Here is a 15,791-nt window from a genome sequence, read left to right on the forward strand (position 1 = left end):
AAAGGAGATGGTGTTAAATGGTGCCCTTCGGCTCCTGCTGATGTGCACTAGTTAATAAACAAGAGACTCGACCTTCCGTGGGGTAAGAGAAGGCACGTACTTGCCTTGCAGTCTCTGATAAAGAGTAAACAAGAAACAAATGCAAAGCTGCTCATCTGCTTGGATGACTAATTAACTAAAAAAAACAAAAAAACAAAAAAAAAAAACTGGCCTAATCACCAAGTGTGTGCAGCTGCCCCAGGTGAACACTGAGCAAGCCAAACACCAACAAGGGCACACGTAACACCACAGCGATCCTCAGACATACAACCCCTAAAAGGCAGAAGTGATCCCAGAAACGTTTTAAGTCAAAGGTAGTAAGGATTAACAATCCTCCAATGATCCGTCCACGACAGATCCCAAGCACAGTGTGCTTCTCCCTGACGGTTTTCACACTCATACAGAGCACACGTCACGGCCTATCAGTCGGCACGATCCAATTCACTTCCTGTCATTTAAGAGCCTTCTGAGCCAAGGAACGGGTGTCTTATTCTGGAACAAAACCGAGTGGAAGTTCTTTTTTATGACAAAAAAAAAAAAAAAATCAGAGCATCGCAATAAAAAAAGTCGCCACTGATTTTGATCAGGATGAAAACGTTGTTCAGTACCACTGAAAAAGAGACCGACACATGGGTCACCGGGCGCGTTACCTCGAATGTCAGCTTGTTCTTCTCCTTGTCGGAGAAAGGAAACCTCTGGCAGACCACATCCCGCAGGTACTCCTCCACGAAATCCATGGTCTGGGAGAACCGCTCCTTGATCTCATCTCTGGACGCTCCGCTGCTGTCGTAGCTGCAAGGAGGGCGAGCGGGAGGGACACGACGTCAGGCTGTGCCCAGGCGGCTCGGCCCCAAGGTCAACGTCCCTGACGCTTTCTGCCCCTGTACCCTGCCTGCTCTCTTCCTCCTCAGCTTATGTCAAGTCACGTCCCTTGTTCTCTGCCTGTCTTCCCCACAGCACGGAGATACGTTTTCTAGCTTCCTCGCTAATATCCTTGATCTTGGCGCACAGCACATGTTCAAATGCGTAGGATTGAACCCAGGGGTGCTTCGCCACTGAGCCACATCCCCAGCCCTATTTTGTATTTATTTATTTAGAGACAGGGTCTCACTATGTTGCTTAGAATCTGCTAAGTTGCTGAGGCTGGCCTTGAACTTATGATCCTCCTGCCTTGGCCTCCCAAACTGCTGGGATGACAGGCATGAGCACTGTGCCTGGCCATCTCTGGCTTTAAGGAATGCAATAATATTTGCCAGGCACCGAATTTCATTTTATACTTAAAGACAAATAAAATAACTTCATCTTTCTTCCACGATTCCAGCAGAAATCACACGAGGCTTTACTACGGCTGCAGAGAACGTTATAAATAGGAGGTTTTACAGGGAGGGCATCTCCACAGGTAGGGGGAGCCAGGCTCACTCGTCAATGGCAATCTCCGAGGGGATCTCCGACCAGAGGCGGGCATATTTCACAGGAGTGACTTGCTCCTGGGGGTCTCGGTCCACGTGCATGTGGAGCATGAGGCGACAGAAGGAGGCCCGCAGGTCGTAGGGCAGGTTCTCGTCAGACATGCAGCGCAGGATGAGGTCCACATCCAGCTGCCCTGAGATTTCGTTGATGGCCAGGTACTGACGGTCCAGACACATCCTGGCAAAGAGGTTCAGCTGATACCTGAGGACAGGAAAGGGGCATCAGGTTGGCACTCCAGGAACCCCTGGGGATGAACGGGACACAGCAGGATCCAGGCAGCCCCGCTTCCACATCAAACTGACCCCCAGGCCCCCATGTGACTCTTCTAGACCCAGTTCTGGCTTCTGTATTAAAAATGTAAAGTTCATGCTACGCCAGAGCAAGGGGAGACAGCGCCTGTCTCACACGTCCGGCTGTGCTAGAGCAATCGCGTCACAACGCGATTCCATTTTACCCTGGTGTGTTTTATAAAATGATCGGAAGAACGTGGCTAGGCCTTAGACGGTCTCCTGGGTGGTACGTTAGTAAAAGAGAAGAACACTCAGGTCCAGATAAGATTGCCCACCTCTCTTAACACAGACACATTTCAGAAACGATACTGAACAACCAAGGCAAGTTTCAGGATGGTGTTTGGTGGGGGTATCATTTATATACAGTATTTTTTATATCTATTTTCAGTGGTAGGCGGACATAATACCTTTACCTTACCCATTCACTTTTATGTGGTGCTGAGGATCGAACCCAGTGCCTCACATATGGTAGGTGAGCACTCCATCACTGAGCTACAACCCCAGACCAATTTATATAAAATTTTATTTACTTAAAAATTTTTTTAGTTGCAGATGGACACAATACCTTTATTTTATATATTTATTTTTATGTGGTGCTGAGGATCGAACCCAGTGCCTCACACGTGCTAGCAAGCGTTCTACCACTGAGCCACAACCCCAGCCCCCTATATAAAATTTTAATGAGAGATAAACACATGATTTATGGGTAGATACAGATGAAGTAGAAATTGAAAGGATGAATATCATGTACACATGGAAAGCAAGAGAGTGGACTGCAGGAGGTAAGAAAAGACATTTTAACTGCAAAGTTTTATTTTTTGTAGTAAAAGATACTGCAAGCACTGCTTGACCCTCTCTCTCTCCCTGTTGGAAGTACCTACTGAGTTACCTGCCCTCCTTTTTCTTTCCTTTCCCTTTAGACAGCAGGGCTAGAAGCCTCAGAGGAAGCCATGGAGGACCCTGGAGGTGACGCGGAGGTGGAGATTGGGGACGGTGGGCTTGTGCCTACAGGAAAACATCCCAGCAATGACCAGAGCTGGGGTGGGGGGAGTTAAGAACCCAAGAAGGGCGACAGCTAGAATAAACCTCGCGGAGTTGGATGGATTTGGAAGCAAAGGTCGAGTATCCCTTATTGGAAATGCTCAGGAGAAAAGTTTTGAATGTCAGAGTTTTCCAGACTTGGGAATACTTGCACAGACTTGACCGGTAGGAGCATCCCTGATCTGGGGCTGGGGTTGTGGCTCAGTGGTACAGTGCTTGCCTGGCACGTGTGAGGCACTGGGTTCGATCCTCAGCACCACATATAAATAAATGAATAAAGTAAAGGTCTATCAACATCTAAATACATACATATAAAAAAAAAAAAAAAAAAAAAAAAAAGAGCATCCCTGATCTGAAAGTCTGAGGTGCTCTGAAATCCGACACCTTTCGAGTGTCGGGTCAGGTCTGACAAGTTTCTGGTTGCGCTTTTGGATTCTGGGGTGGGAAGGCTCTACCTGTGTTAGCATAAACTCATGGTTTTCACTACCTACTTGCACAGACGTGTACGAATAGATATGGTAATGCAGATACGTGTGCATATGCGCAGGGACATTTTCTAGGTCTGGCCACACTTGTTCCAGAAGATGGGTACAATCGCCACTATTCAGCTGGAGCAGGAAGTCAAACTTGACCAGTGTCAGAAAACCAGGCAGTAAATGGGTCAGGATCTGAACCCACAGAGCCTGACTCTTAACTACCGCGACAGGCAGGCTGTGCTGATGGTGAGGACGGGCCTCGCATGCCTTTCTCCTACGTGCAACCCGGGCACACTCAGCTATCTATGGGTTACGTATCCATGAGTTCACATGTCCCCAGATTGATGTTTTTTTTTCCTTTTGGTACCAGGGATTGAACCCAGGAGTGCTTAACCACCGAGCCACATCCCCAGCTCTTAGTATGTTTTATTTAGAGACAGGGTGTCATTGAGTTGCTTAGAGCCTTGCTAAGCTGCTGAGGCTGGCTTTGAACTCTCCATCCTCCTGCCTCAGCCTCCGGAGCCTCTGGGATTACAGGCGTGTGCCACCGTGCCCAGTTTAAGGTCTCAAATCGAAAAACACCACCTCTGTCCTTCTGCTGGGCAATCTTCCAGATGTCACCTGGTGTCCCTGGAGCAACCGCCAAGTAGGCAGCATATTCCTAGCCACCAGCCCTGGGGCCCCAGCTGAGACCCCCGCATCTCCCTCTCACCTGTAGTAGCTGAGGACGTCGCGGTCTTCCTTCTGTCCTTCCTTGGCATCCTGCGCCAACTCCCTGACGCTCTTACTGCGGATCTCTTTGCTGCTGTCCCTCCAGAAGAGCCACACCTCCTCCTCATCTTCCCCTGCCTCCAGAGCATTCTCCCCGGAGGAGGAGACGCCCTCGAATTCAAAACGGGAGAGAACCAGCCTAGGGACGGGGAGAAGGGACAAGCGTTACTTCTGGAGTTCTTTGGAACCCAGCTCCCTGCTGCACGCACGAAGCAGCTTTGTCTTTTACTCTCCCGATGGCACGGCCTCGTGCAGCAGAACCTCTACTTCTTTCTTAAGGAGGTGACTTTGCTCCTCAGTGGGTGCCTGGAAATAGCTGGAGACCATTTGGGTTGTCACACCCGGAAGAGAGGGGCTCTCCTGGCATCTAATGGGTAGAAGCCAGGACCGCGGCTCAGCGTCCCAAAGCATGCTGTAAAGTCCCCTCAATAAAGAATTACCCCGCCCCAGGTCAAAACTTTGAAGCTGAAAAACTTTGCGCTAAGCCCTTTGTTAAGTTGTGCATAAGAAACAAAAAACACACAATTTTTAAGACTACCCATGCTGGGCATGGTGGCACATGCCTGTAATCCCAGTCAGTGACTCAGGAGGCTGAGACAGGGGGCCTCACTAAGTTGCCTGAGCAACTACATCACTTAGCAAGACCCTGTCTTGAAATTTTAAAAAATGGGAGATACGCTGAGGATGTAGCTCAGTGGTTAAACGCCTGAGTTCAATCCCTGGGACAATCAATCAATCAGTAAAAGACTCTCCACATTGTTGCATTTATACTTAACAGGAAAACTGCTTCTTAAAATGTAGGAAAAAGAAAAAAACAACAAAAACCTGCTTCTTTCCTAAAGACTGACGACCACCCTAACCTGAATATCTACGGACCAATGAACACTTTGAGAACAGTGATCATTTAAAACACTTCCCAAAACTGATTTCATGTTTACAATGAACATTAATGACAGCCTTTAAAATTTTTAACTGATCATCCCACTTCTAGAATTTTCACCTCTTAAAATTAAACTAGGCGAGCGTCCAGTGCGCCCCGGTGAGCTTCCAGACGTTTAGGCAAATACAAACTTAACCGCCCAGGCAAGAGCCGCAGAATGCACAGAAATGGAGGGGTGCAACCCCCCCTGGGCCTCCCAGCTCCCTCCAAACCCCTTCCTCCCCTTGACCCTAAACCCCGCCCCGCGACTCACTTGGTCTCAATCAGGATGTCGGCGTTGGTGGGGTTCAGCACAGCTTTGCAAATCAGCTCCTGGGTCACCGGAATGGACTTATTCATGGACACGCAGAGGTCAGAGAGGTAATCTAAGAACCTGGCCAGAGACAGGAAACTCAACTGGAGAGACAGCAGAGTCTGAATCCTCCTCCAGGCGCAGGTCCCCCACGGAGGGCGTGGAGCCCGGGACCACAGCACCACCGGGACCCCAGGCGTCAGAGAGAAGAGTGAACGGAGGAAGGAGTCAAAGAGGAAAGAAGGCAGGGACTGTGGCCAGTGAAGAGCTGACGAGGCCACCAGCAGGAGGGGGAGGAAAGGACAGAGAGAGCGTGTACGTCAGGAAGAGGTGGCGGAGACCCGGAGCAGCACTGGCTGGTACCGGACCGTTATTTGGAGACATCACTTAACCTCATTATACTTCCATTTTCTCATCTATAGAAAAAGGCGGTGTAATTTCAGAGCCCTGACCCGAGGGTGCGTGACGTGCCCCCTGGGCTCACCTCCTGGCCCACGAGCAGGCTGTGAGACGAGGTTGGCACAGTCATGTTCTGCAGCAACCCCAATCAGCTCTCCAGTGTGGGCTCTTGTAACACCCATGCTGGGATCTGCTGTCCCCTTGGCTGCCACAGCATGGCTCTTACTTACATGGAGCGGGGATGAAGGGAAGGGGACAGATCTGTGTGAAGGACACAAAGTCGGCAGAACTCACTAGCATATGATAAAACACCCCAGCAACGGCCAAGTCTGCAAAAGACTTGCTGATGCCATCGTGGGGGGTGATCTGCCCGAATGAGCAGCCCACAGTACTTAACGCTTGCTACGCATCCGTCACATGCTAAGCTATTCCTGTCTGATTTTTCCTCACTACCTGTTGAGCAGGTGAGGGAATTAAAACTCAGAGAGGAAAGTCAAGGTCGCCCAGTGGGGAAAGATGAGAGCTGGGATCCCACCTGGCATCTCATCCACGCTGCGTCCCTGCCAATCATCAACAGCCACTTGAGACCTGCCTCATTAAATCCTGCCACCGGAAGCCCCAGGCAGAGCGAGCCCGGTCAAAGCGCCGTCCCACACCTGAGAGGCACAGACACCTTCCCATCCACCTCACCCGCCGGCGCCTCACCTGGGCTCCCTGTTCTTTCGCACCAGACTGACGAACGTGTCGATCTCAGCCGCGGTGATGTGCTTCTCCAGGAGTTTCCGGTTATTGTGGAGCAGGGCAGTAATGGTGTCTTCGGCCAATACGTCGTAGCCGATCTGCTTCTGCATGAAGCCGAACTGCTTGGCTATATACTCCTGTGAGGGGCAGAAAGGACAGGTCAGCAGGAGAGATTGACAGTGAGGTTCCCGTACAATAGGAGAGCTGCGACACCCCAGACCAGACGCTCAGCAGGCAGGTCCCAGGCCACATGACCGCTCTCTGCCCTGGGGCAACAGGTGGTGTCCTTTACTAAACTTGCCCCACAGATGTCATTGAGCAAAACCTTTCTATTTACATATGGATATGTGAAGTATATAGTATGTCTCCCTTTTTATTTTTTTGGTAACTGAATGACTTATTTTTCTATAAGGTCAAAAGTTATTATTCAGTTCTGAGTTCAGTACTAATTCAACAGGACTTAACTGTTCCCTTTTCCTCTCTGCACTATTGCATTAATACAGACAAAGCCTATCTGGATATTTGGAACAGTATTACCACATTCTGCTTTCATTTTGCGGGGAGGAGAAATAATAATAAGAATTACATTGGGATTGAACCTAGGGGTCCTTAACCAGTGAGCCACATCCCTTTTTTACTTTTTCATTTTGATATAGGTCTCACTGAGTTGCTTAGGGCCTCCCTAAGTTGCTGAGGCTGGCCTTGAATTCGCAATCCTCCTGCCTCAGTCTTCTGAATCATTGGGATTTCACGTGTGTGCAACCATGTCTGGCAATGAATTCATTTTTAAAATCAGTGGGTAGAAGAAAGTCAGAAATATCTAAGCCAGTCAATCATATTAATAGGATACATACTATTAATAAATAAATTATAAACCCATCTTTGGCCTCCCTTCTTTGGGATCACACATCACGTTCCACAGAAATATCTGTGGACTCAAGGAAGCCTCTTGCAGATAGTTGCTTATTTTCATTCAAATATAGTTCTCTGCTCAAAAAAGACTGTCTGCATGCTCAAAGTTCAAGTGACTCTTGAAACTGGTTTTATTTTTTTATTAATTCTTACATCTTGGGGGCAGTTCAGGATTAGCATGGTGGACGCGGGCCACACTGCAGCCTATACTCAATAGGGTGTGCATGTTTGGGAATCCACTGGACTTGAGGGATGTAGCTCTGCCAACTTGCACAGGATCCATAAGCCACAAAGGAAAGATATCCACTCCAGCAGTAGCAAGAGGGACTGGTTTGGTTTCCTCATGAACAAGCAATATGTCCTGGCAGACAATACAGGGCCTGCTGAATCCTCCTCCAAAGAACGCAGAGAGGAGCAGAATAAGATCTCTTCAGTGCACTCTACCTATTAACATACCGAGGGAGTTAAAGCAACCACAGCCAGCTAACGAGGTTGTATTCTGAAGCATGACTTAAGATAGACTTTATCTTTATTATAACACTATGAAAACCTCTAACAACAAAAAGAAGCAAAACTTTTGTACCATAAGATAGTTAACATTAAATGATGGTAGTCAAGATTATAACAAACTAGAGCTTGTACATCTACAGTACTGTATATACAGCGTCTTCTTAATCTCAGTATTATTATTATCATTACTATTATTATTATTATTTTGGTACTGGGAATGAACCCCCAAGGCTCTTTACCACTGAGCTACACCCTCCTTTTTGTGTTTAGTTTTGAGACAGGTTCTTACCAAGTTTTGGAGGCTGACCTCAAATTCACGATCCTCCTGCCTCAGCCTCCCAAGTCACTGGGATGACAGGCATGCAGCACTGCACCAGGCTTTAGTCTCAGCACTATTCTCACATTTGGGGTTAGATAAGCTGTTGTGGAGGGCTGTCCTGAACATTACTGAGTATTTTATAGCATCCCTGACCTCTACCAACTAGGTGCTAGTAACACTCCCAAGCTGTACCTCTCAGAAGTGCCTCCAGGCATTGCCAGATGCTCCTTGGGGCACACGATTACCCCTGGGTCAGAACCAGTGATGTGGCAACAGAGTTCCCAGTTTCCTTGGATCCCAGTGTTGTTTGGAATGCCCCTCCAAGAGGTCAACCCGTTATCTCATGGGGAGAATATATTGTGTTGAATGTGTACATATATGTAGTTACAGTTAATGGCCTAGAATATCTCAAAACATGAGCTGGAACCAAAATAAGGGTTTTTTTTTTTATTTTTTGGTGGTGTTGGGGATTGAACCCAGGGTCTTGTGCATGCGAGGCAAGTGCTCTACCAAGTGAGCTAAATCTCCAGTCCAAAGAAAAGTTTTTAACAGAGATACCGAATCCAGAAGGCAGTAGGAAGGAAAGAGTCTACTGCCTTTTTAAGAGAAACATACAGAATCGCTTTACCACTGAAACGTAGGGGAATGTGCCGTAACAAAAATGCCATAACTGGCCTATCAATTTCAAACTCAGAAATCTCACTGAAAGGGCAATTCGGGGTATCTTTGTGTTTCTCTTCTGTTTTTCGGCATGGACAGTGGGACCTATTTCCGGGGTACCGTGGGACCTCTCGCCAGTGACTTTCCGAAGGACGCTGGGATGCACACTCTCCCCAGGCTTGCAGACCATCAGTGCGTTCTTTCCAAGAGCAAACGGGAGATGGACCTACGCTCTGGCCACTAAATAGATAAACACGGGACCCCCCGCCCCCAAACTGCTGAGCCAAGCACAGGAACCTCGGGGCCAGCGGACAGTCGCCTCCCACCATCCTGGACCCCCACCTGGTTCTTCCTGTAGTCTTGCTGCGAGTGTCGCAGGACCCGGTAGCAGAGCCGGCAGATGTGTCTGAAGGGAGCGTGCCGCTGGTCCCCCAGCTCCTCCAGGCGCAGCATGGGGCCGTCCCCACAGTCGGTGAACGGGGCCTGCAGCAGCTTGAATATCTGTGTGTGGAAACCAAGAGTAAAGCCTGCCATCGCTGAACCCTCTGTCTGGAAGAGACACGACCGGGCACCTGGGTCCACCGGAGCGCGTTTCCACCCCAGCATGCCCACGGCCCGAGACCTGCCCCTTCTGCGGAGTTCGCTCGCCTTGTTGGTGATGCCTTGTCCCTGCTTCCCGAGGCTGTCTTAGGAGACAGTTCGCCCTTGACTGCACCAACCAGAACTCCTGCCGTGACGTGACGAGTAAACCCCCTCGCGGTACAAACAGCTGCCACCTCGTAAAACCTCAGAGCGCGCCGACAAAGGTGCTTCATTTTGGTGCCTTGGGACCGTACTCTTCATATGACCAAAGTAAGTACCGTCTTTCTTTATTCTTGATTTGATCGAGGTGGATGCTTCTCAGCAGTACAGGTCATGGGCAGAGTAAAATTCTGTTTTCTCACCGGTAAAATGCAGAGAACGATGTCTGCATCGCTAGGGTGCCGCGAGGGCCAGAGCAGATCGCTGCATGCTCCTGGGCACTGTGGCCCGCGTAAGGAGTGCTGGAAGTTCCTGCCGTGCAGTCTCACGCTGCCTCGGTCCCTGACCAAACTGCTCTTGTGGAAGTGAGCAAGGGCAATAAGCCAGATGTGCAATTTGTCTACTCAACACTCGGAACAGCTGGATATAATTTATTCTTGGACTGAAAATCCTTGTTGAAACATGAATTTTTGTCTATTACAGACCAAAAAGAAAAGGACTTCCAAATGCCAAAATCCCAGGGAGAACTTTGGGGCTTGTTACGAGTGTATTTTTCTTTTGGCTCTGTAAGCCAGCAACACCCAAGGCTGTAAGCAAATCTCCAGCCCTTTAGAGAGCTGGTACATCTACATACTTACTCTAACCTGGATTCAGGACTCTCCTGCCTCAAATTTGTCTTTACACCAGCATATTTAAGTTGATACCAGATAACTCCATCTCTGCATTTCCTGTAAACCACCACTCGCCCTATGGAAAGCCTTCGTGGAGATTTACGGGGCTCCCGCAAGATGCAAGCTAGGCCTTTTGAGTTTATCCAATGCTCCTTCTCTCTCAAACATAAGAAATGACTTCAAGGCCACATCACATTGCACTCTGTATTGTTTGTGAAGAACACTCAGGAGTCAGCTCAGCTCTCCTTGGGGTTCCTAACAGGTATACTCTCACGTGACTGATATGCAACAAGTACAGTCAAGATCAATTGAACTGAGCTATCAAGCTGGGGAAAGAAATGGAGGAACCTTAGAGACATGTGACCAAGTCGCAGCAGCCGATCTGAAAGGCTGCATGCTATTTAATGTCAATTATTGTGACAGTCTGGAAAAGGCAGTACCATGGAGGGAAAAAAAAAAGATTAGTGGTTGCCAAGGGCTAGGGGGAGAGAACGATGAACGGGTGGGACACAGAGGACTTTTAGGGCCCAAAACTATTCTGTGTGATACAGTTGTGATGCACGTATAAGGATGCAAATTTGTCAAAACCCATAGGAGGGCCGGGCAAAGTGGCACACATGTGTAATCCCAGCAGCTCGGGAGGCGGAGGCAGGAGGGTCGCAAGTTCAAAGTCAGCCTCAGCAACTCAGCAAGGCCCTCAGCAACTCAGTGAGACCCTGTCTCTAAATAAAATGCAAAAAAGGGCTGGGGGTGTGGCTCAGTGGTTAAGCACTACAGGTTCCATCCCACAAAAACAAACAAAACAAAACAAAACAAAAAAAAAAAAAACAAAGCAAAAAATAAAATAAAATAAAAAATCCAGGGCAGAGCACCAAGACAGACCCTGATGCTGAGCCACGGATGTCGGGATGATGATTTGCCAATGCCAGCTCCCTGATCGCTGCGGATATTCCTCGCTGGTGCAGGAAGGTGACAGGGGGCCAGAGAGAGGGGACACAGCAGAACTCTCTGTACCCGCCATTGACTTTGATGTGAACTTATTCAAACTGCTCTGGAAAGTAAAAATTCATTTTAAAAATTATGCTATGTGCATGTATGAAGAGATCACGGTACATTCCAACTTTAAGTATGACCATCCTGCACCCATTAAAACTCAATCAGTCAATAAAAAGGAAGACCAACAGAGTAGAGGAAGGGGGTCAGGAGGAGGGAGAAGGAGAGGGAAGTGGGTACTGCTGGGACTGACGTGGAGAAAACTCTGGGATATGCACTTATGAATACATCAAGGTGAACCCCACCATCATGTGTAACTACAATGTGTTAAAAATCAAAAAGCCAAACCAAACGAAAATTGCTGTCAAGGATATGAAAAAAAAAATACCTCTTAGACTGATGAAGAGAATAAAAATTAGTATGTCCATGATGGAGCACAGTAAGGAGGGGCCTTAGAAACTAAAACAGGTATACTGTATGATCCGCCTACCCCACTTCTAATTACATAAACCTCGTGCCAGGGACTGAACCTGGGGCACTCAACCACTGAGTCACATCCCCGGCCCTCTTTATTTTTTTATTTTGGGACAGGGTCTCATTAAGTTGCTTAGGGCCTCACTAAATTGCTGAGGCTGGCTTGAGATTTATGATCCTCCTGCTTCAGCTTCCAGAGCTTGCTGGGATTATGGGAGTGTGCCACCGTGCTCGGCTAGTTATATATTTCAAAGAAATGAAATAAATATACCCAAAGAAGGGGAAAAAATACCTACTGTCAAGACTTCCAGGTGGGAATCTCCCACATTCCTCTCTAAGAGCTGTGATCCTATGGATTTCTCACACCATTAACCCCCAGTCTACCACATCTCACCCACCTGCTTCAGAATATTCTGTTCTCTCATCAGCTTCTGCCGTTCTCTGTTGGGCTTGGAGAAGACCACTTCGAGCACATCTTGGCCAGAGTTGGTTCCACCAGTGACAAAGTAGACCAAGTCCTCCAGCAGCTTGGTTACGGACCTTAGGAGGAGAGAGGCCAGGATAGACCGTGTTCACCCTCTAAGAGGCTAGAACCTTCTCCTGGGCCTTCTCTTTGGGCTTACTGAACCACTTATACAGGAGAGGACCCATCCTTTCCAGTTTCCTTAAAATCCACAGCCAAGATGACTTAGTAGAAAGAATGAAACTTAAACCAGGAGTGCTTTCCACAAAAAGATGACCACCTTCACAAAACGTCAGACATCAGGGTTGATCTCCAAGTCAGCACAACCCCTGACACTTAGTAAAGTAATCCCAGGAGCGAGTTAGAGAGAGATCGGGGGAGAAAGAGCAGGAGGAGGGAGCTCTTCACAACTGTGGACACGCTCCAGAAACCGAATGCAAAATGACCTCTTCCTGGGAATCACAGATTGCAGCGCCCCCAGGATGCACAGAGCTGCCACCCTCAGACATGGCTGTGTGAAGTCACCATCTTCTCACTCCCTAGGGGACTTGTAGAGTCCACAGCGGGTGAGGATGGCAGAGCTAGCACATGCAGGGGGCCCTCACCTTCGCTCGTTCTGGGTGATGGTACCCTTCTCCAGCTTCCCAGCAATGGAGCCCAGCACCTTGCTGGCATCGTTGGCAAAGTCCAGGTCCCGAACTTCAGCAGGAGAAACTGGAACGATGGCAAACGCCTCCTTGTCCTCCTTCACGGGAGAGGTGCCAATCTGAAATTCAAGGTGGTCTTTGTAGGATTATCTGGGATTGAGGAGCTAAGGCACTGAGTCATCTATCTAGCAGACATTGGGCGATCCGAACAACTCAGAGCTATTGATTGTGGAGTTCAAACCAACCAGACAGGAGAACTTCCTGACAGATGTACTGCAGATGGTTCATAGTTTTTGTATCTAGAAGCTGGTATCGTAGGGACCAGTCGGGTAGGAAAGGGGCACTATTATTACTTTATAGCTTCCCTTGTCAAAGGAAGCATATGAGATTCTACAGAAAATGGTAATTAATTCCAAGTACAGAGCACCATGATGACAGACATGGTACCAAACTTTCAACTTTTCTATACGCCTGAAAAGACTCAAAAAAAAAAAAAAAAAAATAGAAGAAAAGAAACATCCAGTCACCTTTTCCATCACCACAATAAAAAAAAAAAAAAAAAAGTTATGTAAGACTATCCTTTCATTTTTAAAAGACAAGTTCTGGGTGTGTATTTATGCTGGAGACTACGGGGTAGGAGAGGAGGGGAAAGGGGAAAAGATACCCGGAGAGGTTTCAAGAAGCAAAAGCATTAACTTAAATACACAGAGAAATAAAGAAATGGTAAATATTGGGGGAAATTAACAGGATACTTGAGGTACCTCAAGCCACAGGCTAATATTCCCGGGGCCAAAATTACCCTTCAGATAGACACAAAATATAGACAAGTGCTCAACTGCTAGGGAGGAGGCCATGGCAGATTTCAAAAGCCCTGACTTTGCTTCACCCAGCTCCTTTGGAGAAAATCCTTTCATCGCTTTCAAGTTTGGCTATAACCATGCTTTTGTCAAAGCTTAAAAAAAAAAAGAAAGAAAGAAACCGACTTCCTAGCTCCCTACTTCCTGTGCTCAAAGGAGCCCTTTCAAGAGGGAGCCTGAGGCTGAGGGGAGGGAGTGCGCACTGGACTGACCTTCAGCATCACGGGTTTTTCCTCCTCCTTGTCAATGGGAATGTTTGTGCTGTGAACCCAGGTATTTGTGCACAGGTGTCTGAGCCGGACATAGGAGTTCCTAAAGGGGAAAAGAGAAGGGTTTGGGGACAAGAATAATTAGGGTTACTCCAGAGCCCTGGGTCTAGAATACATTCCACGGAAACAGAAGAGACACCAAGACGGTTCTCCGCTGCCTACACCGCACGACATGTACTCAGGAGCCACTGGTTCTGGTCCAAGTCACACTGTGATACACTTACAAGAGAAAATAATTCATAATGGCTCAAAGATTACTGTAATCGTCTCTGTTTCTAAATGGAAGAGCGTACCCTGTGAATAAATATCTCAGTACAGATGGAACATGAAACAGAGCAACAAGAAGTTCTTACTTAGGATAGATCAGTGCTTGTCATAAGAGGTAATAAAGTAGTAACTGAGATTTCCATATACGCCCATAAAGAAAGAAATGAAATCATAAAATTCCTGGAAGAAAATCATGAATAATATTTGCTAAACTTGTGGAAAGAAAAGCTTTCTGAAGTGTGTAATACAGTACAGGATTTCACTTTTTAAAAAGAGGGATAAATTTTATTACATACATTTTGTATCTTCTGTAGAAGATGTGTGTGTGTGTGTGTGTGTGTGTGTGTGTGTGTGTGTGTGTGTGTCCGTGCGTGCACATGTGTGTTTTGAACGAAGTTCAAAGATAACAGCCTAGGGAAACAAGAGTGTAACACATAACATAGAAAGGTAATTAATCCACACGTATAAAGAATTTCTATGAATCACCAAGCAAAACCTGAACAGTGGTAACATAAATGGGGTAAGAACACAAACCAGTAATTTAAAAGTGAACTAGAAATGGCTGATAAACATGGTAGTTCTACATTAAGCCTTCGCAGTATATAATTTTCACAAATTAAACAGCATACCATTTCATTCCATCACATTAAAAAGACTTTAAAGTCAGTATCAAAAAGAGCTTTGGGAAGTAAGTTCTCGTGTACATCGCTTTTGTTTGGTGCGGGGGCAGGAGGCAGGGCCTCACACATGCTAAAAGGCATGAGCTCTATCCCTGAGCTACACCCCATTCCTGGGTACTATGGGTGAGCTGGTGAGAGTGTGATCAAGTAAAACTGTGGAAAGCAGCCTGGCTCTTTGTGTAACATATAACATGTACCTGTTCTTTCATCTGACAATCCCAATTTTATATTTTTCCCTTAAGAGATAATAGCTCAGGTGCAAAATGTGGCACAAAGATGTTCAACAATGCATTATGTATAATAGCAAAAATCTATAAACAATCTAATGCCACAGTAAAGGAGGATTTAATTATAGTACAGACAAAAGAATACTACATAGTTACTTAAAATGATGACCATCGATGATCATTTACTTGGAAACATGTGCAAAACATATTATTAGTTTAAAGAACATTAAAACTGCTGGGTGCGGTGGTATATACCTGTAATCCCAGTGATTTGGAGGCTGAGGCAGGAGGATTCCAAGTTGGAAGCCAGCCTTAGCAACTTAGCAAGACCATGTCTCAAAATAAAAAACAAAAATGGGTGGAGGTGTAGCTCAGTGGTAGAGCACTCCTGGGTTCAACTCCTAGTCCCCCACAAAAAGAGTTAAAAATAGCTTATTTATGATAAGTCACATAGTCATCTCTGTGTGCCCAGGAACCCGTCTAAAACTACCTAAACCAAAATTTTAGGTCATCGGTTCTGAATGGTAGAATTCTACATAATTTTTACTTGCTTCTCTGTTCTCCACAGGGTTTACAAAACTTGTTGTTGTTATTTCTACAGTGGCATGAAGCGTGTTTACCATGCTTTTCTTCTGAAGAAGG

General features: G+C 46.9%; 1 protein-coding gene across 4 annotated transcripts in view; it reads right to left on the bottom strand.

The window, feature by feature from the left end:
- The window catches only part of ITPR1 (inositol 1,4,5-trisphosphate receptor type 1), a 314,683-nt gene that overhangs the window by 152,386 nt on the left and 146,506 nt on the right, over positions 1 to 15,791 (bottom strand). For all 4 annotated transcript variants that reach the window (XM_079122175.1, XM_079122176.1, XM_079122174.1 and 1 more), the window contains 9 exons: positions 13,919 to 14,018; positions 12,808 to 12,968; positions 12,138 to 12,279; positions 9,203 to 9,361; positions 6,424 to 6,596; positions 5,281 to 5,400; positions 4,029 to 4,226; positions 1,459 to 1,710; positions 690 to 831 (listed from right to left, as the gene is read on the bottom strand). In XM_079122175.1, the coding sequence (XP_078978301.1) occupies positions 690 to 831; positions 1,459 to 1,710; positions 4,029 to 4,226; positions 5,281 to 5,400; positions 6,424 to 6,596; positions 9,203 to 9,361; positions 12,138 to 12,279; positions 12,808 to 12,968; positions 13,919 to 14,018 (1,447 nt within the window). The remainder of the gene's footprint in view (positions 1 to 689; positions 832 to 1,458; positions 1,711 to 4,028; positions 4,227 to 5,280; positions 5,401 to 6,423; positions 6,597 to 9,202; positions 9,362 to 12,137; positions 12,280 to 12,807; positions 12,969 to 13,918; positions 14,019 to 15,791) is intronic.

The sequence above is a fragment of the Sciurus vulgaris genome (assembly GCF_902686455.1).
Source record: "Sciurus vulgaris genome assembly, chromosome: 19".
Classification (NCBI taxonomy): domain Eukaryota; kingdom Metazoa; phylum Chordata; class Mammalia; order Rodentia; family Sciuridae; genus Sciurus; species Sciurus vulgaris.